Genomic DNA, 25564 nt, shown 5'->3' on the forward strand with positions numbered 1-25564 from the left:
CTTGATGTCCCTCGTTTTGGTAATCTATAATATCCTCACGAATTTATATGAAAAAAATCGTTTCGTTTAATGTTTCGCAACTACAACGTTTTCGAATCCTAGTTGTAAAAGAATCCAACCATATCTAATAGTACCAAGAGGACGTATCTCTAAACTGGTACACAACATTAAATGCAAGCAGCGTGCAGTTTCATGTTAGTCCAAAATATTGACAAAGTGGTTCTAGTAGAGAACATGACCAGGATTAATAAAGCAGAGCAGCTTATACGCACCTATGTCGCACTGATAGCAGCTTCGTGTTCGTCGTCAAATCCCGCTTCTACAAATAAGCATTATGTCATTCTAAACGTTAATGAAAGAGCGATTCAACACTCCCAACTTAGCTACTGCTTACTGGCCAACATTACCATTTACTCTACTAAAACAGAAATAAAGTCTGCACGTTGGAATTTAAGCAATTCAAAGTCGGAAGAGAGCTATAAAATTTAGAGTTATAAAACTAACACTTCACGGACCAAGCGTTAAATGCTATCATCTTTAAATTCCCTAGAACTAACATAAAATGAACACTTAATAAAACAAAAAACAGACTTCGAAAAGAAAATTCTTTATGTCTCCAGTGAAATTCTGTCACCTAGCGTTACAAATGGTAACTATGACAACAAAATGGAAGCTAAAAACTGAGTAATTGGTTGGGAGATTTTATGCCTCGAGCAGAAAGGAATTCAAGCAGAATGAATAGCGCATGTACTGATTTAATTGTGAATTGGATTATAGAGTGTATTTCATTTTGAGAAAAAAGGGGCGGAAATCAATTATTTGGGTTCAGTGACTGCCATTTTTATAGCAGTTTTTCTATATCAGAGACAGGCGAAGGTGTGCTTTAGATTCACTAAAGCATACCTTTTTTTGCTTCTGGCAAAAATGCAGAGGCAGTAGTATAGTTTTTTTTGTGGCTCTACTCATAAAACAGGACCCTTCTAGAATGGATTTTGTTTAATATTTGAAATCCTTAGTATAATTCAGTATATTCAAGTTTTAAGGTATTCACCAAAACCAACAACTCATGACCATCATCTTGAAATCTTGACATCTTGAAATCTGAAATTCACCACATTCAGGAAGAATCAGCTGAAGGCTGTTTTTGGTGTGGAATTAAAACCTTTCTTCATATAAACTTTAAACATACCCAGAAGACTTCAGCCCTCGCAGGCAGCACGGTGGATATAATCACCGTTCTCCCCACATCGAATGGAAAAAGGACATTGTTCTAATCTCATCGATGACGACAGGAATTTTTATGGGTTTTTTTTACAACGTTACTGAGTTAGTCAGCTTCAGGCGAGAGTTGGATGGTTTTTCTCCACCAGAAAACAGTCAAATCTACCACAGAATACAACAGTTTACATAAACAATATACTGACGTTACATATCCTTATTTTCTTTGGCGCTTAACATATAACACACAGATGTATATTGTAGCTGAAGCACTGGATATTATGTTTGTGCTGAGTAGAGGAATAAATGGAAAATATGGCGGATGCGCAGAAAAGTAATATTCTTGGTTCGCGCATAATGAAATTCGTTGTTTTTTTTAGTAGTTCGTTTTGTTGTTATCAGTTTCCTAAACATGTAAATCATTAATTATGACTATTTTCTTATTTTACTAATCATAGCAGAAACGTGAAATACGTGTTATTTATTTTAACTGTTATTAAAATTCAAATTACGAAAGTATTGATAGCACACTATGGTATGAAAATGCAGAAGGAAATAAGTAAAGTACATTACAAAAAGTTGGATGAGCATTATTTTTAGGTATGTGCAGTGAAGTGAAAACAATTTTTATGTATTATTAGCTAATTAATTAGCAATTAACGTGTAGCGAGTTAATTAGTTTTCATTTTTCACTTCTATTATTTACAGAAAATGAAGATTCAATTAATTTAAGAAAAACATCGAATGCATCTGAAGTGAACTCGTTGCGAATATTTATACAGCTTACGTTCGTGATAAAAACGTCTTCCCTTCTTAGACCTAGGAGGGCAGATGATTTTCATTGTATTTAATTATATTTGACCTGACTTTGAGTTAGATGGTGATTATTTAGCTTGGTATGATGGGATCAGTTTTAATAAAGGTTTCCGAGATGTTCAAGAATGGTCAAGAAAAATCTTCTTTGGTTCTTTCTGTTGGTCGTATTAGATTTGTAGATGTTCAACGCCTGAAGTAGGAGGACATTTTTTATTTCAATTTTTTTTTGGAGATTTTTAACGAAAGAATTTATAGACTGATCACGATTTCTGTCTGCTTTTTTTTTTTTTTTAATAGTTCAGAGATGATGTGTAGTTTAGAAGTTCACAACTTTTAACATATTAACAGCAAGCATTATTCGAATACACTGTAGGAAGTTTGTTTAAATGAAAATTATTCTTGATCTGATATAACTGGTTCCTTTTACTATATTTGATGGAATTGGGTCTTTGTTAAGAATACGTTTACACGTGGATGCATGTACGAGATACATTTAAACTGTTTCTCTTACTAGGACCTAGAACCGTTGCCCATTGTGTAGGAAACCACCAACGCCAAAGCCTAACTTGACATTTTAGACAATCCTATACTCCCTACAATGTAGAAGTTCTTTGGTAAAGACCCATTTTTTTTCAACAGGATAATGCCCTATACCACACCATCTGTACTGTTTGAGAATGGTTCATGGACACGAATACACAAAAGTTGGAATCTGTGGGACAGAATCCCGATTTGAACCCAGAAGAATAAACATATGTGGGATGAACGTTGGATGAGGGCCAAATCAACACGTTTCATGTTGGAAGTTCAGCCGGCCACTGTTCTGCAGGGAAAATTTAGTCTCGTTCGTTGGTGGAAACACAGGTGGGTGGTGTGTGTGTGTGTGTGCGCGCAAAAGCAGCCAAAGGGCCAATATGCAATTAAAATAAGTAGACAGTGACATCTCGTAACCTTAGATTCCTTGCGTTTAATCAAAACAACCCAACAAAGTCCAAGTATCCTAAAATTTGTAGGATGTGGTTATCTGTAATCATTAGCATTAGCAGAGGCATACGATGCAAGAAAGCAAGCTTATGCAGCATCGGCAAAAAAAACCAAAAAACCCTCCCATTTCACTCCTCCATTCGTTCCAAATGCCTGTCCAGCTCAGCATTAAATTTATTTAGGTGATTTACACATAATGTGCCTCCTTGAGTAGCACAGTTGGTGGAAAAGACCTGAGTTCGAGTCCCACCGATGATGGAAGGAATTTTTATGGGCCCTATTCACCACGTGGCTAAGTTAGTCGATCTCAGGCAAGGGCAGAATGGTTTTTACTCTCGAAAACTCGGGTTTTCATCCAGCAAACAGAAACTCGACCTCAGAACAGACTTTACAGACAATATACATGGAGTGATACGGCCTTAGTCGCGGATGCTCCTAAAACCCTACGACAATACAATAAATACACATAATTAAAACACGCTTAAAAAACATGTCCTATGCAATTAGTGTCTTTAACGTGTCCTTGAAATTCAAGGACTCGTAAGAAACGACAGTGTAATGAACTGAAATGGAGATCATCTGGTAATGGGCAATGGTGTAAATAAACTTTAAACCGTTGAAAGGTGGAACCCAATGTATGAAATTATAGTTTAGAATACAGTCCGGCATGGAATTTTCAATTGCTATGGTTCACTGTCCTTTGTTGTTACATATGACAACAGTCAAAAGATGACGGTTAAAGTGCCTATTTAACTTGGGAAGTCAAATATACAATCATGAAAATGGCACTGCTTTATCGTGTCCAAAAATAAAACTGTCCTCAAAAATTATTTAGTGCCGACAGTAAGATACGATGAATAGCAAAGATTCATTGAAGTACTCGTGCCATTGATGCCTTGCAAATGTTGTTTTTGTTGGCAGAGTTTATAATCACTAGAATGCGACTGACATAAAAGCCTTCCTATTAAAAAAAAAAAAAAAAAAAAAAAAGCTTTCCTTTCAATGAAAAAGCGTCACTCAATGACCTGAGCCACTAGAATTATAAAGTACGTTAGATGGCTATGCCTTTAATTTTAATCCCAAAGTGCCATTGTTAATGTTGAGCAGAGTCTTCTAACATGCTCGAAGAATCAAAAAGAAAAAAAGAAAAGAAAAAGGAAAAAGAAATGACTTATAAAAACATGAGTAGAAGAAAAATAACTGCTTTAGTTATGGATGCGATAAAAGAATACTGGATCAACAACTTCAAAAAACGTCATCAGCAATATTCGCGTTCCGAGAAAATGAAATTCATATGTTGGAAGAAATAATTGGATATTTGAATATTCCATGGGCATTTGAGTATTACATCCGATTCTTAAAATTGGCAAAATATTCTTGGACGACTGCTTTTTTTCACTGATCTGAATCTTTATCACCTGAATAACCCAATAGATCGTACAACTTTATGAAAAAAAAAGGAAAAACTTGCAATGCCTAACTGTACTGTGAATCCAAAATTATTCGTAATGACATTCTGATTTCATCGGATCTAGTCTATTTCGCCTAGGTTACATGCCTTTCTGCGCCAGAACAAGATTTTTCATCCCGAAAAGAAGCAAACAAACCACAGAAAAACTACACAATTAACTGGCACAATATACTTAAGCCTTGTGGACTGAAATAACTCCTAATACTTCACAATCTGTATGAAATTTATGATATTTATAGTCGAAACAACAAAAGAGTAAAAATGAGTATTACATCCTACTTTCTGACCAGCTAAACATTCAGCCAAATAACCACTCAGTCAGTCTGTTTTGGGTACTGAAAACTGTCAATTAGCAATTATTTAAATATAAATTTCCATTCTTAAAAGGAAATATTTCAGTGTGCTGAAATATTTAGCCTAACTTGATCGATGACAGCCCCTAGTCACTATGGAACACTCTCCACCAGTTTTTTTTTTAAATGTCTTCCGATATTTACCGCCAAATTTTGGTCTTCAAAGCAGCGACCAGCTCTGCTCTGTTTTTGGGTAGTCCCTCCTCACACTCACCCAACAATCCAGTTCATCCCAAAGGTTCTTACTAGGATTGATGTTAGGGATCTGAGCTGGCCAGTTTCAACTTTTTGACGCTCATGTCCCCAGCATTCATGTTTTTGTCCAAAACAAGCAATGTCACAGGCCGAACCATGAAAAACAGCCCCAGACCATAGCCCTGACTCCGCCAAACTTCATTGTCGGAACGATACAGTCAAGCAGGCAACTTTCCCTGGAAATCTGTCACGTCCAGACAAGACCATCAGACTTGTAGACCTTGTACCGTGATTTGCCAAACCAAAGAACTGCTTTTCCATTGATCTACGGTCCAAGAATGGCGATCCTTACACTAAGCTAGATAGTGTCTGCTTTTAGTCGGGATGATTAGTTGCTTGTGGGCGGCTGCACGACCGTGGCAGCCCATGTCATGAAGCGTCCTGTTCACTGTAATGCTACTGACACGTGTCCCAATCGTCTCACTGAGAGCCTGTGTGTACTGCAATAACGTTAACCTGCGTTCTGGGCAAACGGTTCTTTGCAGGGATTTCCTGTTAATTTCTATCGGCTTTGGACATTTTCCAGGTCGTTTCGTGAGGTTTCTACACCGGTCCACTTCCATTTGAAGATCCCATCACTAGTCGTTGACTTTGGAATCTTCAGTCCCGTTGAAATGTCACGTGTAGATCGATTGCATAAGCAATTATATAGCCCTTATGATCAATCCGCTATGACGTCTACTAACTTGATCGCGGGAATTTCGTTCACAATTGTAATACTGTCTCCTCGAAATTACGAGCATATTTATAGTTTTGTCTAACACATAGTGTTGGGTCAGACGTAGCCAACCATCGACGGAGGTGTGACCGGATATTAATGATAGGTCAGTGTACACTGAAAGGACAGAATACATGGGACACGTGGTTCCTGGGCTACGCGACGTTGTCATCCCTCTCGCTAGTGGACGAACCCACATCTTGGCAGGTATATAGGTACACTGCATCACTACAATCACGTAGACGGTAATTCGATGTCAGCATGGAAAAACTTCGTGAGTTAACCGATTTTGAAAGAGGGAGAGACGGTAGTGGGTGCCCGACGCTTGGGTCACTCTATCGCGGAGGTGGCACAGAAATTGCCCTATCCCCATTCGACAGCATCAAGAGCGTATCAGGAATACGCCATTTCCGGAATAACATCTCATCGTGGACAACGCTGTGGGCGGAGAAAGGTGGTGGATGAACGTAGCCGTCGAACCTGTCTTGCATTGTTTCAGCCAACCGGAGAGCGACAGTAGCACAAATCACCTTCGACTTCAACGAGGGAGCTGCCAGAAATGTCTCCACCGAGACCATCAGGCGATCATTAGCCACAGTAGGTTATGGGAGCCTCCGACCCACCAGAGTCCCATTGCTAACACCAGGACAGACACATTGTCCAGCAGGACAATGTGCCTCTTCATAGAGCCGTGATGACTAGAATATGGTTCGAAGATCATTCCGCAAATTTTACCACCATGGAATGGCCTCCCCGTTCATCGGACATGAACCCTTTAGAGAATCTTTGAGATGCTGTGGAAAGGTCCGTTCGAGCTTTGGATTCTCCACCAAGGAATGCGACGGAATTATGGACAGCGGTGCAGCAAGCATGGATGGAAATATCTGTGGAACGCTTTCGTGAACTAGTGGACTCAATGCCTCACCTTGTGACTGCTCTTATCCGGGCGAAATGTGTGCCTACCCGTTACTTGGTTTGTATCCCATGATTTCTGTCCACTCAGTGTATATTTGTATTGTATTATTATTTTTTTTTACATTGTTATGTAGTGAGAGAAAGGGAGAAAGTTGCATCATCGAACAAATATTCAAAATTCAGGTATATCTAATAAGGATAATAAATCTCAGCTTCTAGAATAAACGAGTTTTTTCACCGGAAGTTGCATAATATTAAAAGTAGATAGTAAAAGACACTACATCACGTTTTTTAAATTGTTGATTTTGTTATAAATAAACTACTCGAAGATAACTGAACCGTGAAATAATACTCTGATAAGAAAATATAAAAATGCTAATTACGATTTTATTAAAAATGCTAATTTTTGAAAGCGTGGCGTAATTGTTAAAATTAAACGAGTTAGGCAGCCAGTATCGACGCATGCGCGGTATATAATTAATAAAAATTTAACCAAACGCAATCTTTTGCTTATGGAAAATTGAAAGTTATAAAATACTACATTATGACTGTCTTAAATTTAAAAAAAAAAAATGTTTTTCATGACTTGTTTCTTCTCTTTTAATCGATTTGTGTTAATCCTTGTGAGATTTAAATAAAATTAGCGTGAAAAATAATTACACCTAAATTCAAAAGAATACTTTTTATTTAGAAAACTAGAATGAAGAATTCGATAAAAACTTTTGTTTTCTCAAATGACTAATGCCTACACATACGACCAGATTTGCCCAATATTTCTTCATTAACAACTGAATCCTTGCCATCTTCTTCGTTTTTCTTCTCTGATAACCCCATTTCTTTGTAATCTCTCAATAGGGCACAAGGACGAATGTCTCAACTAATCTAATGCAATTTCTGAGAATGGAAACGCTCCTTTATCTATCAGATTACTTTCTGTTTCTTTTTTTGGAGCATTTTGGCATTACTCTGCTGAATTTCTGTAATTTCGTAAGGGTCGTTTACGTGGAAGGCTGTTAAATGATCCCAGGAAATCCGGATAGTTTTGCAACGTCTATCCACAACCGGAGATATTTTCTGGGGCTGCTTTTTCTTTTTTACCTTTTTTTTATCAAGTTAATCAAACAATTTCCTCTTTGAACTAGAACTTGGTTGGGAATTGGAAGCTATTAGGTTACCTTCTTTGTTCCTGTTTTTCCAAAGATGGAGTTTTCTAGTGATACCTTATGGGAATTAAGCAGTAAAAGCTCTGCTGTAGTATTATACAAATACCGACGGATTCCATAATACAATTTCAAATCAACGATTGAAAAACTAATATATTCGTTATATATAGGGAGAAGATTACTTAGAGTCTCCTATTGTACATAATTTTCTTTTAAAAATTATCTTATAACAATGAGAATTGCTTTCTATAGGAAAAACATTTTATATAAAAATAAAATGAAATTACTGCTTTCTTGATTACTTTTATATTCTCAAACCTGTGTTATTTACCATATTTGATCATCAGACTCGAATTGGCGAAAACCAAGCACTTAGAAGTTGAGCAAACATCTAGACATAGGCACAGTTTACTAACAAAGGAATCTTATCTAAAACTATCGACAGTAAATCAAACTACTGGAGTTCTGCCAGTCATATGAAGATCGATACCAATTTAACGGTTTTATGTATCATCAGCTATTTTTTGAGGAGCATTTCCTGTAAATTATAGTGAAGTTCCGAACAGCACACTTTCTTCACTGTTAGAAGAGTCATCGTGAAATTTCCTTCTTTTAAGCTGAATTCAGAGTACACTTATAAATTGCAATGTTTTTCTACTAATCAAATACAGACTTTGGACAAAGGTTTAGTCACTTGTTTTCTCTATTTACAGGTATACCAGCTGTGAGTGAAGAAGCAACGGTTTCCACCACGAAAGATGTGCTCGCAGAAAAAGATTGTAGTGAGTGGCAAAAAAAAAAAAGTGGTAAAATCTGGAAGATCTAGAGGATATTCTGTTAAAGAAGTAGCTGAATATGCTGGTGTTTCAGAAAGAACGATAATAAGAATTTTTAAGAATTGGTGTGCATCAAAATCAACCAGAAGTCAGCAGCAGAGTTGTAGCTAGAAGTCTATGCTAAGTGACCTTGATCGGCGACGAATGTCATGTCTAGTACACGAAAAACGATTTCAAACAAGACGAGAACTGCTGAAAACAGTTAACCAGAGACCTTATCAGTCAATTTCTGAGAAAACATTGCAAAGAGATTTGCATAACATGGTTTTGGATACGGAGTAGGGCCCGTTCCCTGAAAAAAGACCAATGTTAACAACTGTGCATAAAAGAGTCCAGATAATATGGGCTAAAGGCATAAAACTAGTCTGTTGATGACCCGACCCAAAATCTATGATGGGTTCTGATGAATCCAGATTTTGCTATGTGTACTCTAACGACACCACGCAAGGAGTTTACAGCAGAAGCAATGCAGATTGTGTGTAACGTGTTGTACAGGCTAGTTGTGGGTCAGTGAAGCTTTGGGGATTCTTTGACTATTATGAAGTGGGTTCCGTACTTGAACTACCAACCACGATGAATCAGGCAGGCTATACAAATATTCTGGATAATGAAGTTATGCTTTTTGCTGAACATGTGAGAGGCACTTATGATTTCGATACTCCTGTATTTCAGAATGACAACTTTCCAGTTAACAGGGCCCTACTGTTTTTAAACTGTCACTAGGATCACAAGATCACAAGTAGGGCACTTAAATAGACCAGCAAAGTAACCAGATTTAAAGCATCCAGAAAACCCGAATGAATTACAGAGTCAATTGTTTTCAGAATGGCCTGTTATTGATATAAACTATTTAAGGGGGTCTAGTTGAATTCCTACCGATGAGAAGTCATGAGATTATTCGTGCTAAAGATAGGAATGGTTACACATTATTAATTGAAAAATTAAAATAATGCGTAAATTAACAGGTGACTCATATTTTATCCGGTGCCTATATATTATTGAAAATAACTCCCCAGTAATAAATTCGAAACTAGTAAAGAAGTCTATTAAAACTCAGAATAACTTCTATACATTTTTATTTGGATGAATAAAGATTATTATTGCCAATATTACTAATCCATAAAAACAATATTTGCTGTCTGAACAGCGCCACATTGGTCTTACCGTAGTTTTATATGCAATCGGTGACGCTGTCTCAGAGCAGGGAAGGTCAGAAATGATCCGCGGGTAAAACTTCGAGCTCTTAATTCGCAAAGACGGGTACTCCAGGAAGCGTGAGAGCAGTTATCACAGGTAAAACCTCCGTCCGTAAGACTCGAGCATTTCGAACCACCACGACACACTCCGGGCTGACAGCGTGCTTCCCAGATATTAATCTCACACTTCTTTCCTGGGGAGAAAAAAAGAAAGAAAAGAATTGAATGGTTAGTCGATAAACTTACATACGAGTATTAGGAGCACAGACTTCGTTTCAAAGAAATTCAACTTAACAAAAACTCTGATAATCACCCTTAGCAAATTTCGATAAGCTGGAAATAATGAATTCGCGATAAACGAAAATCTCTATAGAGAACTATGGATTAATGAAGTAAAAGGCAATTAAGTTAGAATTAGCACGGTTTGAATTAATAAAATTCACGTTATGGTAGTCCCTAGTTCTGGTTAGGGTTAATAATGTTAGTATTTGAAAACGTATTAACGGTTTCAATTAAATTAATGAATTCTAATTAGAATTTCATTAACTACATGTCTAAAAGCATGCAGGTTTAATACGAATCTAAAAAAGAGGAGCCATTTAAATATTCTAAAGATGAACTTCAGAGACGACATGCTTTCTTTAGTCCCTAGATTATTTGATTATAATACTACTTCGTAATTAGAATTAACAATGAACTCTAATTAGAATTCATTGTAACCATGAAGTCCAGATAGACACTGAGCTAGGGAAATATTAAGGTTATAGGAAAAATAGAGTTCACTTAAAAGATATAATAAGAAAAAATTAATTTATAGACTTAGTGCCCACTTTATTAGGTACAGTTATCCATTTCATAAAATGGCAAGAAAAGGGAATTAAATGACTCTGAAAGAGGCAAGGTATTCAGCGTCAGACCTTTTCATACAGCTATTTCGGGAGTATCCAGATTGGTCGAATAGCAAAATAACATCAGCCAACAGTGATCAAGTGGTTGGGAACAGCTTGTTGATGTGAAAGGCCAATGGAGACTCACAAGACTTGTTCAGGATAACAAAACAGCTATATAGTCCGTCAAATAACAACCCAGCACAAGAGCGTTAACCAAAGAGCAGTTTCAGAACTCCAAATTCGTCATACCTTGTCAAGGATGTGGTATCGACAATCGAACCTCATTCTACTGTTGTCAGCAAAACAAAAGAAAGTAGGATTACAGTGGGCTGAGGAACAGTAACACTGAACAATGGAGGACTGGAAACACGTTTCTTGGTATGATAAATCCCGGTTTCTGCTGTTTCACCCTGATGGAAGGACAGAATATGAGAAAAATAGCATGAGTCCATCGACTCATCCTGTCAAGTTGACAATGTGGTCTGGTGGCGGCGGTGTAATACCGTGGGGAATGTTTCCGTAGTGCATATTGTGTCCCTTCAATCCAGTGGAGAAACGCTTGGATTCCATAGGCTACCTGGAAATTGTTTCCAATTAGACGGTGCCCTTCATGACTGCTGTGCATACCGTATATCGCCTGCGAATGGATCCGTTCAACAGGACAATGTGCCATGTCACAAGGCCAGAATTGCACAGAATTTATTTCAGGAACATGAAAATGAATTCAGTCTACTGCGGTGGCCTTCCTAGTATTCAGATTTCAATCCAATTGAGGACTGTGGGATTAAATGGAACGAGTGAGTTCGAAGCAGAGATCTACAGCCATACAGTTTAACGACTGTGGAAAGCAATTGGGCCAACACGGATCAATTAGGATGTTCTGAGATCTAAAGGGGGAACCTACTTGCTATTAGCTAAGTGTACCCAAAAAGTGGCCATTCAGTGTATAAATTGTTAGGTATACAGATTAGGCACCATAATTTCGTTAAGCCAATACCGAAGACTAAGAGCTCTAAGTTCATAAAGGATTCCAGGCCAATAGCAATAAGCTGCGTTATACGCAAGATCTTTAAAAATATGATCTTTTCCTCAATGGCCAATCAGTACTTTGGACAGATACCTACTTATTTTCAACCACACAGTCATCTCCCAAAAGATCAACTACTATATTCTCTTAGAAACACTTATTCGAATCCAGCAATCGGTCAATATCAGATCTCAACTTGATATAATACATTTGATCTTAAATCTGCTTTTGATAGTTTCCGTTCCTATCATCCTAGATATTATCCAAAATTTCTGTAACATCCAAGGTTCTGAGAGGTTCTTATAGTTCTGAGAGCCACCTCCCAGAAAGAATTTTTTGTTGTTTCTCCAGGGACTGTTCGAGAAATAATCAATTCATGAACAAAATTTTGCCATGTTGTTTGCAGCACAGGACCATTTCTCTCCACACACGCGAATATGTTCCAAATTACAAATTACCTTCACCAGAAGAAAACAAGAATAATACCATAACTTTAGTTAAAAACACACATATTGATAAAATCAAGTCCGATAAAGATACTAGGCTTTACATGGGATGAAGATATCACCTTTGATCAGTATTTCAGGGAAATGAAAATCAAAACGTATTCAGCTCTGTTCCTTTTGTCTGTTCAGTTGGCTGGAATTAGTCATTACACGAATGATGTCGACAGAATTTCAAAATACAAATTTTATATCAGAATTCTCCATTTCTAAATTATTTTGAGTATATACGTGTTTTATAATGCTGTAGCCTATAGGAATGCCGATGTTATCATCAAAAAAGGTCCTACATACTATTAGGGAAGTTTTCTGATATTTTGATAAGGCAGTGTACAATGTATACTTATTTGTCCGTGAAAAAATAAAAATTAACCTTATTTATTCACTCATTCTCCAGTAGAAACATTTAAGTTAAAAGGGATTATCAAAATTCGAATTAACGAATTTCGGATAAATGGCTTTGTCTTCTGTAGGGTTCAACTTATCGAATAATTTTTGGCAAAGACTAACGAACTAACTACGGCAATTGCCTGAGATGCCCCAATACTGATTGCCAGTAAGCGAACAGCTGCACGTCTTGGGTTGAAAAAAAAAAAAAAAAAAAAGAAAGAAAAAGAAAAAGTGTCTTCCAGCTGGTTCTGTTCAATACGCTTCACGCACACCGTCAAAAGAGGCTTCATCATCGAAGTAGTCGGGAAGTGTTGAAGGAAGAGGCCCCTCCCAGTACAACTGATCCCATGGAGGGGAAGAAAGGGTAACCAGCTGTGCCTTTCTACAAATCATCCATCTGATGGATCTCTTCTGCAAGCTCCTCTTCGATTTCCAGTAAGCCGAATTTTTTTTTTTTTTTTTGTTATTTCTAGGCCGAACAGAAGAGTTTTAATTCTCTGCACATAGAATGAGTTGCCTCTCAACTATTACAAGCGTCCTATATACTTATGCGTATGTGGCTTTTGGCAGGCCCCGCTGATACAAAGTAATTCATCACCTGCGGCCATGGGTGTAATGAGAGAAATAGATTCACTGAAGCGCTCTTTAACCAGCATGAAACATATGAAATATGAGCCTGCACTCAGTTTGCCCGTGAAAGAAACTTCCATTCTTTATTATTATATATATATTTTTTTTTATTGGGAAAATTTTTAGGAATAGAAAAGAAGAGTGTTCGTTAATTCAGGAAAGTAAAAAAAAAAATTTGTTGAGATGACAGTGGAGGGATTTCAAACGAAATTCGAAACTTAAGATTTATGATGGCAGGATTTCAGTTTTTGAAAAATCATCTCCCAGCGGGAACTGTTTGAGTAGCAAATATCGATTAATTACCACGCATTCAATAGAAATGTTTTATTATTATTTTTTTTTTCACAGATAATTCATTCGCTATTGTAACCTAGAAAATGCGCTATTGTACGTTTCTCCTCTGTGCTGACAATAAATAGAATAAATTTTTTAATTTTTAATCCCGTTTTGTTTTCTTTTATTTATTATTTTGTTTTATTTATGTACATGTTTTTAGTGCAACTTCAAGAGATATCATTTCATTATGCTACATCACATCATGATTTTTGTGTTTCATGGAAATTAATCTTTTAATTTCCATCAAATTTCCATAATTAATGCGAAACTGTTTTGTTTTTCTAATATACTAATAAATGGGAAAAACAAAAAAAGAAAACATATTTCACAACAGCGAATCCTTATCAGTTAACTTTTTAATTCTTCTAATGCAATGATTGGAATTCGTTGAATTAGAAGAATGTAAACCGTAATTGCAAACAGATATCAGCGCCATCTTAGAAAAACAATCTTTTGAATAAAATTATATTTATTTAACGGATTATCAGCGCCATCTTAGAAAAAACAAGAAATCTCCCGAATAAAATAATATTTAATAACTATTAAAAATCAAGACATTAAACGTGTAAGTATATCACTGTTCCTAATTAGCTTAAAAGATCCGAAGATTAGAAAATATAAACAAATAAAACTTCAGTCACTGCTAGCGATATATTTCTTTTTTCCTGTTCGATTCCTGTAAACAGGGAGTAAAATGAATATTTATTAATTACAAGTATTTGATAAATAACATTATTTCGCTAAAGAAGGGATTAGCAGATTCCTGGTATGGATATCTTCCAAAAGCTGTAAGCGAAGAACTTGGATTCTTTTTATCGAGATGTGAATAAATGACCAAGATGAAACAAGCCCAGGTTGAGGATTGCTGTCAACTTTTGCCATATTATGATACAATAACATTTACATGGACGAAAATTTTGGTCTGTGGATTATAATTCTTCTTGAAGTAGGGTTAAAACCAAATTATTTTATGAAATAGATGGTACTTCATTTCTCATGATCGAAGAAGAGCGGACAGTTTTAAGAAGAGCGGACAGTTTGAAACGCTTGCAAAGCTTACTAACAGTAAATAGTTCAGCCCTTTCGTTAACGCAATGAAGATAACGTTTTATTTACCTAATACACTGAGTGGCCACTTTATTAGCTACAGCTATTAATTTCATGAAATGTAGCGCTCCTTCAGTAACAGCTGCTGTATGTTTGATGATTGGTGGTAGACATATAATGGTATTGGGTGTACTTTCGTGGTACACATTAGGCCCTCCTTGATACGAGTGGAGCAACAAACAATTTCTAAATAACCTATTTCCGACCAGACACATCCCTTCATGGCTGCAATGAAGCCATCTGCGAATTGGTTCTTTCAGCAGGATAATGCGCTACGTTACGAAGCTAGAATTGTACAGAACTTGTTATGGGAACACAAGAGTGAATTCAGCCTGCTGCATTCACCTCCCCAATGATCTATCTGAATCCAAATCAACACCTACAGGATGAAGTAGAAGGAGCTCTTCGGAATAGAGATCCTCAACCATCCAATCTGCCACAACTGCGGGACCCAGTTAAGTCGTCAACATGGAACAGCGTCCTTCTGGCACGTTTTCGAAACTAGTTGAGTCCATGCTATAAATATTAGGTAGTTTTACCTAAAAGAATAGCCACTCAATATATGGTAAGAGTAGTATTCCTATGTCATGACCTGCTCAAGGACTTCTTGGTTCATTATAAAAGAAACAAAAAAGGGTTTCCTTTGACCACCATATTTATTCTAAGCCTAAATTAGGCAATATTACTTCTCAAAAGGCGTGCAGCTAGAAACACGTTTACGTATAAGTGCGCATGTGAACACTACGAACTCTCAATAACCAATGTTATTATTATTACTACAATAATAATTATAAAGGTGTAATGAATAAAGTTTTTTTTATTCTAATTTACTTATTTTTGTAAGTGTTGATATGATATATCGTAAACACACCGAGTCTGTTGAATAATAATTAAAAATACAAATTTTTACTTGTTTTTTTAATGACTTGCTTCTGCTTAGTAAGTTAATCCGATAAAATAACTTGGAAGATTATTTTCTTATGTTCGATTTAATTAGCGAACAGATATGTAAGAAATGTTGTTATAGGAATGGTTGTATGTTTTTCTTTTCTTTTAATCTAATAGAAACTTCCAAAATCTGCAAAGAGCTTACAAGCTCACACACTATTTTTTTTTTTAATAACAATAATAAATGGCATTTTTTTCTTCTTTTCTCCTTGGAGATATTCGATTGACAGAAGTAACCCAACATCTGTTAGGAAGAGGAAATCAAAATACCGTCGACTCTATCGACCAAGAGAAGGTTGTCTAAGGTACTTCTTAACAAGACGAATGGCTTAACGGGAAGGTAAGAAGTTGAGGAAAACAAACTCGAAGAGATAGATATAGCAAAGACACGGAAGATGTTTCTTGGCTGTTTTTCGAAGTAAAAAAAAAAAAAAAGTCACGCCCTCTGTCGGTCGGTGTGACAATGAAACTATCAGAGCAAGAACACGAGATAGAAAGTTTGCCCAAGTAAAGCGTGACGATTACGAGGGAGAAATTGGCTTGTCAAGGACAAATGGGTCTCCCTTGTTTCACGTCCACATAAGCTGTCTTGATTGCTCTCTGATGCGTGGCTTTCGGAATGAAGAAAGAAAGATCGGAGAGGCACTAAAGAGCATGACCAGATGCAATCTACTGGTATATGTCTATCTACGACAGACTGAAACAAAGGAAGCTGGTCCACAATCTTTCTTCTCTTTTTTCCCCTCCCTTGTGTTTCATGACACAAATGAAGACTGTTTTTGCATTCTCTTGTTACATTTTTTTAATCAAATTTTGAACGTTGGGAAAAAGAAGCAGGCGGGTCCAACGTCTCTCTTTGTCTTTCTCTCTGTGTTCGCCAGGTTTTTGCTCCTTACTTGGATTATTCCTAATTTCTCACGTCTCATATTAGAAATATCGCTGCCTCCATATCCAAAAATCTTTTTCCCCAAAGCCATCTGAAACTCCTACAATCTATCCAAAAAACAGAAGCAAGTTCATTAGAAATACCTCCTTTACAAATTTCTATGCATGTAGTGTACAATGAGTTGGCTTTGTATTAGTAACACTTATCCAATACCTTTTCGGCCACCTTTTTCCCGTAATGCAGCCAATACACGTCTTGGTACGAACTGCATAAGGTGTCCTGTGGTAGTGCTACCCATGCATTGCACAATTTGCCCAATTTGCCCAAACTGTTGCACATGGAAGACTGCTACACAAATTGGAGCAGTGTGACATTGGAGGCAAATTGCTGCTATGGATAAAGGGGTGGTTGAGGGGGAGAAGACAGAGAGTGGTAATCAATGGACACTGCTCATCGTGGACTGATGTTATTAGTGGAGTCCCTCAGGGCACAGTGTTGGGTCCATTATTGTTTTCTGTATTTATAAATGATATTGATGATGGTGTATCGGGCTTAATGTCCAAGTTTGCAGACGATACAAAGGTTGGCAGGGTTGTCAAGGACACTACTGACACTATGCTGCTGCAACAGGATCTGGAAAGGTTGAGCAGATGGGCTGAGAGGTGGCAAATGAAGTTTAACATTGATAAATGTAAAGTACTACACATGGGAAACAGCAACCCCAGAGCAACGTATCAACTCTGTGGTACTACACTGACAGTGGTAGAGAATGAAAGGGACTTGGGGGTGGTTGTGCAGGCAGATATGAAGTTCTCTGAGCAGTGCAGAAGGGCTGCAAGAGTAGCTCATGGAGTATTGTCAATGATATACAGGAATTTTTCCAGCAGGGATAAGGAGGTGATTATTCCATTGTATAAGGCGATGGTCAGGCCACACCTAGAGTACTGTATACAGGTCTGGAGGCCTCATTTCAAGAAGGATGTAGAGCTGCTGGAACGAGTACAGAGAAGGGCAACAAGATTAGTGAATGGAACAAAGGGGTGCTCTTACGAAGAAAGGCTTAAGTTTTGCAAATTACAGTGTCTGGAGACTAGGCACCAGCGAGGTGATCTGATAGAGGTGTATAAAGCCTTGAATGGTTTAAGCATGCTCAATGCTGATGGGATTCTTCCTCTAGCTCAGAAAAATCACCTGAGAGGGCATAAATTCAAATTGAGGAAAGACAGATGTAGGATAGACGTGCGGAAATTTGCCTTTAGCCAGCGGGTGGTTGGTTGGTGGAACAGACTTCCATCCCTTGTGGTGGAGGTTGATAGCCTAAATAAGTTTAAGGCTCAGCTGGACAGGTATTTTGAACGAACAGAGGGGTGAAGTGGAAGTGGGTTTTTTTTTTTTTTTGGCTGATGCTGCATAAGCTTGCTTTCTTGCATCAAATGCCTCTACTAATGCTAATGCTAATGCTAATGCTAATGCTAATGCCGAACATTGTCAGGTTGATGGTTGTAGGATCGAATATTGTCCTTAGTAGGTTCCAAACGTGCTCAGTTGAGTTGAGATCGGTGAGCTAGGCAGCCATGGGAGGACGGATAATTCATTGGCATGTTCATGAAACAGTTAACAACTTGTTGGGCCTTGTAGTATGGCACGTTGTCTTGTTGATAAACGCCAGAGTTGTCTGGATACAATTCTGAAACGGTGTACCGGGTCGGCGATGATAAAAAGGTAAGAATTCCCATCGAGCCGTTGACTAACGGTGATCAAAGAATCCATGGCATGCCATGAAAACAGTCCCCAAACTATAACATCACTGCCCCAGACTGCTGGACACCAACAGTGCACTCAGCATGCCATGGACCATATTGCTTTCTTCAAGTGCGGATACGCACATCAGCATGATAGAGTTGGAAACGGAATTCATCAGATCAGGCCACAGATTTCCATATGTCGGTTCTGCAGCGCTGCCTGACGTGTAGCAACCGTGAGGATCATTGGGGAGCTAATGTCCGGCGCATAGTCTATATGGATATTCATGCGCATAGTCCATCTTCGTTTTCATACGTTGTCCTGGGTAGTTAGCTAGGCTACTAAAGCTTCCGAATCAGGACCTGATCCGAATGAGGACCTGCGATGCATGCTCACCACTGCTATCACCTACTTACCGCAGAACATGGAACAGCATCTTCTCGACTCGGAACAAGAATACAAAGCCCTTACCATTTTTGCACAGAAACTCTTTGCTAGAAGGCAAGCACTTATAGCAAACCACCATGCACAGTACCCGGAAGCTGATGATGAATCCCAAAACTAGGACTAGAGAAAATCGGAATACACAAGAAAACTGTACCAAATAACCCACAACCACGAACATGACCATCACTTAGCCTTGTTCACGAGAGAACTGACAACCAGGAAGACCTACGTCTGAACGTGAGACAAACTGACACAGGACTTGACATGAACTGGATACAAATTATTCGCACTGGACCACTAACTGGATGACTAAACCAAATGACCAACGCACGAACTAAGAAAATGATATCACCAGGACCCAAGGCTGCATCCTCATAACATGCACAATAGGCGACCTGAACAGGTTACATGACCAACCATAGGACGAGACTGCTCATGTATGCCCTTGCGACTGGGATTTGACTCCTACATTGAAAAAGATCACCAAAGAAGATCCGATTCAGATCACTTGGACCCCCACGTGCTCACAACTGTCAATGCCTGATGGCAATCTGTACCGGGGTCCCTTTCCTGGTACCTTTACTCCCTTTCCCCTGGTGGGGAGGAGGAGACAGTCTTGTCTCCTCTCCACCCCTGCCAACCTTTATTCTTCTCCTGGTGGTGGGGCTTGGGCCTGCCTCACTGAAAATCCTGGGGTTGCCTTCTCTATCATCCCCATACTTCTGTCTTTTCCCCCCAGCCTTCAGTCTCCCCCTACTCTGCCTAATACGCCAACGTATAACCCCACACAAACTGCAAAAACTTAACTTCGTCCAAATTAACCGCATAAACCTCAATTGGTTTTTCTAATTCCAACGCTCACCCCTACCGAGGTTTTTTTTTTTTTTTAGGCCCTAGTCACTGATATCTCAGGAAACTAGGTGGCAGGGCCTGCCAGAGTAAAATTTCATTCTGTGTACCTGGTCTGCCTCCACGAGGCCAAGTGTGGGCAACGTTGGGCCTCAGTAGGGGTCCAGCGGCTAAACGGCCAGATGAACAACGATACACAACACTATACATATACAAAATCCACACACTTTTAAATCTCTGGCCTTCCCAGTGAACTGGTACACCTACAATGAAAGCAACGCGGAGATGGGGGAAACCCCTGGTGCCGTTAGACATCAATACACACAATACACTTTACTAGGCTACTGTGCTGCGTCGCAGCCGTGTTACGAGAGGAGATACACGACGCTCATCACAGGAGTCGACCACACATCGTTGTCTCAAATATGAACTTTGGCCGGTTGTTTGACCGCTACTGAGGCAGTCATGGCACCACAGCACGGGAGAATTTAACCATATGCCAATTTAACTATTGTCGAGATATTGGCACATGCATGTCTTTCGCCCACAATCGTTTCATGTTCAAAGTCGGAAAGATCTCGTTGCCGACATACCCTTTCACGCAGACACTCACAAACTCACGAACCTGATTGCCACGAGCGCTAACTACAATCCTATATATGAACCATTTCCGACTTGGAGCGCTCATAGTGTCACAGAGCAGTCTATTCCTACACAAGGAGGGTGCTGTTGATGCATAACCAACTCAATATATTCTTGTAACTTTAATAATTCTGAGTCCACGTTCTGGTGGGTAAGCTCCACGTTATCTCCGTCTATTGATTATATTTTTATATTCGAATGGCTCTATAAAGTTGAATGCTGTTGTACTAAAGAAAGAGTAATTGACGCTATCATCAAGTCGAAGCATGATCTACAAGTATACTCTTGTCCATTCATCATATTAGCATGATCAATCAACGAGAGTTCAGCCAATGAGCCAGTCGAGAGTTTCCTTATCACATCAATATAGATTGGTTGCTCCCCATTTCCCTTAATAAAGGTCCTTTCGGGAGGATTCTTCGAGATATGGGCTGGGTTTCTTTTGCTATCACAATCACAGAGTGAAAAGGTTTTGAAACGCCCTGTGAGTTGATAATTAGCACAGCAATACTTCGGAATCGGTTCGGCATTCCAAAAACTTCGTTGTAGATTGAGTGGTAGTATTGAAAAACTATTCTTGGGTAGAATGCATCATTTAGCCTACGTCGACTCTTTTTGTTTGATTCAACTGGTACTCGACAGCTGTTAAAAGGCTTGTCGCACAGGCAAGAGTAGTGTGCAACTCAGTAACACAGTCCAAGTCCGCGTTCAAAGCATTGGTCTTCACAGTATGAGGAATCATTATTTCATTAGACAGATTTTTATTTCATGACACCTTTAATGATGGAGTTCTGAAGGAACTTCATCATTGGGAAACTTTGAGGTTATAAGATTTCACTTGCCTACGATATGATGTATGAGCAAAAAGAAAGCTTGAATATCTTTTAGAAAGGTTTGTTGAATCATCCCAAATTTCATTAAAATCGACCAAAAGTCGACCAAATTCGACTTATCGCTGTAGGAATGGAAGTATATTTCGAATGTTTGAGAATTTCTCGATATATAAAAAACAGATCGAAACCAAATTGTCAAGATCAGTTCTGTAAGTCCCTGGAAAAGTTTAAGATCAGTTCTGTAAGTCCCTAGAAAAGTTTAAGATCAGTTCTGTAAGTCCCTGGAAAAGTTTAAGATCAATTCGATACTCCCACTAGTTTCTTTCTTACAGAAAACTTATTAGCTTCGAAGTTCGAACATTACTAGAGAAAGGAAAGTCCCAGCGACAATTTACAGCGCATGTTCAGTTGGTCCCTGAAAAGTTCCTAAGACCATCTCACAGCTAACCAACACATCATATACATGAAGTGGCAAAAGTTTGGGTAAACACTTCTTGAGTGAATAAGGTTTAGATTATTACTTGATTTATTTAATTATCAAATACGTCTGAAATTTAACTCAATGCGTACACCACGCAAGTTGCGACTTGGACTTTATTCCATATGAAAAAATAATTGCAAAACTCCGTTTGTTTCTTTAATTTTGGCCAATCGGTGTATATAAAGCATTAGATACTTAATTAGAGCCTGTGATACGAAGAAATACATCACCAGAAAATCCGTACCGCCTGTTCCTGGTACTTTTCTCACCATTCTTTTTCACTTTTCGTTCGTTCGTTCCAGTGTGAACTCTGTTAAGTATCGCATGCAGTAAGCTTAACAGAAACTGTGAACTCTGCCTAATTGGGTGAGAAAACGGATTAAGTCTTAGAACAGCTTTTCTTCTTAGGTACCGTCTAAGAAAAAATTGCTTACAAAAGAAAAGAAATCTTTTAAGGCTCTAACAGGTGCAAACAAAGAAAAAGTTCAAATAAAGTGAAGCTTTCTTAAAGCCGCTGAAACGAAAGGTGTTCGCACAATACGTCAGGCTGTTGTTATTGTAGTAGGGTTTTAGGAGCATCGGCAACTAAGGACATATTGCTTCGTATATACTGTCTGTGAAGCGTATGTTCTGTTGTCGATTTTCTGTTTGCTGAAAGAAAAACCTGATTTTTCGGGAGGGAAAACCATGCTACACCTGATTGCAAAGTCCACTGTGAGAGAAGTCTTGTGAGCAGGAACATTTCAAGAATGATACCTTGACAGTAGGTCTCTAATTACAAATTGAATAGAGCAGTGGAAGTCAGATTTTATTGTATTCTTATAACGTACGAGGGGTGGTCAATAAGTAATTACCCACACTAAGAATTATTTTAGATAGGCATTTAAAACTTGGGTGGCAGTGTTATCCTTCTGTATGAGGTTACTTTCTGTAGCTATGCATTTTCCCCATTTTCGGATAAAGTCTTTCAGACCTCTTGAACTTCAATTTGAGCAGAAAACCAGGCTTCAGTTTCATTAATTACCGCCTCATCAGTCTCAAATCTGCCGCCCCGTAATAGTTTCTTTACTTTGGGGAAGAGGAAGAAGTCTGAAGACGAGAGGTCAAGAGAATAAGGTGGGTGCTGCAGATTTTAAAAGCCACACCTGATTGCAAAGTCCACTGTGAGCGAAGTCTTGTGAGCAGGAACGTGCATGAGGAGAATGCCTTTTGATAAATTTCGCGTCTCTTCAACTTGATAGCCTGTCTTATCTTTCCCAGGAAGTTTCCGTAGTACTCCCCAGTGATACTGTTGCATTATGGGAGGCGATCTTAAGGATGTTGCCCTTAGAATCCCAGAAGACACTGACAACGTGATCGTGTTCGCAGACAATTGAACCTTGGGTTTTTTGAGGGTTGGTGAAGTTGGATATTTCCATTGTTTGCTCATATTTTTTTGTTTTTGGTCATGGTGATTTACGCAGTATTCATTCATTTTCACAATTCAGTCAGAAAATCATCCTATTATCTCCACAAAGCTCTAACACTTGTGATGAACAATCTTTCCTGTGCAGCTTTTGAGGAAGTGTGAACAATATCGGAACCTGTCAGGCTGCCGCCTTAGACACGTGTTTAAGGGCTACAGCCACTCACGCACTGTGATGTAAACAGACCCATCGCTAACGTTCACATCATTGTCTACAAAATTTATGATCGCACGTCTATCTTCAAAGATTAACTATTCCGCTTTAGCCACCATAGCAGACTTTGTGACTGAGACAGTTTTCTAATTTTTCAGTCTCATATAATGGGCAATCCCCTCCATATACAGTTTTTATTTCCTCATGGATTTTTTTTTTTTGCTTTTTTGTTTTGCTTCTTCACCTTGAAAATGAAGAAATTTTGTAATTTTTGAGACTTCAACCTTCTCTTGCACACCATCTCTCGTATTTGTGGCTCTAGTTCAGCAGCCCATGGATCCAGAAAAACAAATAAATATATATTAACTTATGAAACTTAGTAGATATACAATATCAGAACCCTAACGCAAATATTTCTAGGAGAGGGTATAGATTTATTGACCGCTACCCTTATTATACACTGAAAGCAGTGTATACAGAATTCATGGGATACCAGATTCCTTGGCAGCGGGACGCCCTCTCGCTAGTGGATGAACCCACTGCTTGGCAGGTACACTGTGTCACTGTATTCACATAGACGGCAATTCGATGCCAGTATGGATAAACGTCATGAGTTAACCGATTTTTAAAGAAGGATGATAGTGGGTGCCCAACGCATGGGTCACTCTATCGCGGAGGTGGCACAGAAATTGCACTATCCCCGTTCGATAGTATGAAGAGTGTATCGGGAATACACTATTTCCGGAATAACATCTCATCGTGGACAGCGTTGCGGCGGAGAAAGGTGGTGGATGAACGTGGCCGTCGAATATGTCTCGCATTGTTTCAGTCAACCGGAGAGTGATAGTAGCACAAATCACCTTCGACTTCAACGAGCGGGGGTGCCAGAAACGTCTCCAATAAGACCATCAGGCGATCATTAGCCGCAATAGGTTATGGGAGCCGCCGACTCACCAGAGTCCCATTGCTAACACCACGACACAGGACTCGAAGACTCAACTGAGCGAAAGAACACCGGCAATGGACCTTGAATGATGGGAGACGGGTCTCCTGGTCGAATGAGTCCCGTTTCCAGTTATTTCGAGCGGACAGGAGGGTGCATATCTGGCGGAAACCTCACGAAGCCATGCACCCGTCATATCAACAAGGAACTTTTCAGGCAGGTGAACAGTCGGTAATGGTCTGGGACGTGTTCAACTGGCACACGTTGGGACCTGTGGTACATCTAGACGCATCTCTGAACGGTCCAGGTTACGTGTCCATCCTTTGTAGACCATCTGCATTCCTTCATGGTCATCGTGAGCCCACAGGGCAATGGACTCTTCCAGCAGGACAATGCGCCTCCCCACAGAGCCGTGGTGACTAGAACATGATTCGAAGAGCATTCCGCAGATTTTACCACCATGGAATGAGCTTTCCGTTCACCGGACATGAATCCTGTGGAGCATATTTTGGATGCTGTGGAAAGGTCCGTTTGAGCTTTGGATCCTCCACCCAGAAATGCAACGGAACTATGGACAGCGGTGCAGTAAGCATGGATGGAAATATCTATGGAACGCTTTCGTGAACTAGTGGACTCAATGCCTCGCCGTGTAACTGCCCTTATCAGAGCAAAAGGTGGGCTTACCCGTTACTAGGTAGGTATCCTATGATTTCTGCCCACTCAGTGTGTATATACTGTGTTTTTGAAATAAACTTCAAAAATTTTACAAAAACCAAGAAAATCTTAGGTATCACTGTTAACTTTAATTTTCGATTAATATTCTTAAATGTGAAACGAAGATGAAAGACTGGGAGTTACGTCACAAAGTGGTTCATAATTCACAACTACTGTACTTATCAATGTTTTCTATTAAAAAAATCAGGAATACTGTATTAAAAGAGCATAAATAACTTCCCGAGGACATGATTATAATTTCATATCTCGGGGGAACTTGCTTTCTTTTAAGCCAACAACATTTGTAAACATCATCAGTTCTAAATTCCATGCTGCTTAAATTTAATTAAATATATTTCATCTCTATGTTGACATGACTCCAAATGCATCTACGAGTATGAATAATGTATTATTTCTCGTTTTCTCCGCAGCCTGTGAGAGGATGGTAGAAGGATTACGGCGGATTACTGGAACTCTCCATAAATAAAAAGCATCTATACTAATAACTGGAATATGTATAGAGTTCTCGAAAAAATCTGAAATCAGAAATTCTAGTATATCCCAAATGGAAAACGAATATCAAAGGTGAAGCTTTTAGATTATTGATGATAGAATTCTAGTGGATGTATGATCGTAGGACATTATAAGCAG

General features: G+C 38.7%; 1 protein-coding gene across 4 annotated transcripts in view; it reads right to left on the reverse strand.

Annotated features, from left to right (window-relative positions):
- LOC150090305 (protocadherin-like wing polarity protein stan) overlaps positions 1-25564 on the reverse strand; it is a 426116-nt gene that overhangs the window by 216069 nt on the left and 184483 nt on the right. For all 4 annotated transcript variants that reach the window (XM_090389794.1, XM_090389793.1, XM_090389795.1 and 1 more), the window contains exon 6: positions 9894-10119. In XM_090389794.1, coding sequence (XP_090245920.1) covers positions 9894-10119 — 226 coding nt within the window. The remainder of the gene's footprint in view (positions 1-9893; positions 10120-25564) is intronic.

Source organism: Mastigoproctus giganteus, chromosome 2, assembly GCF_048544385.1.
Source record: "Mastigoproctus giganteus isolate SK-2022 chromosome 2, ASM4854438v1, whole genome shotgun sequence".
Lineage (NCBI taxonomy): Eukaryota > Metazoa > Arthropoda > Arachnida > Uropygi > Thelyphonidae > Mastigoproctus > Mastigoproctus giganteus.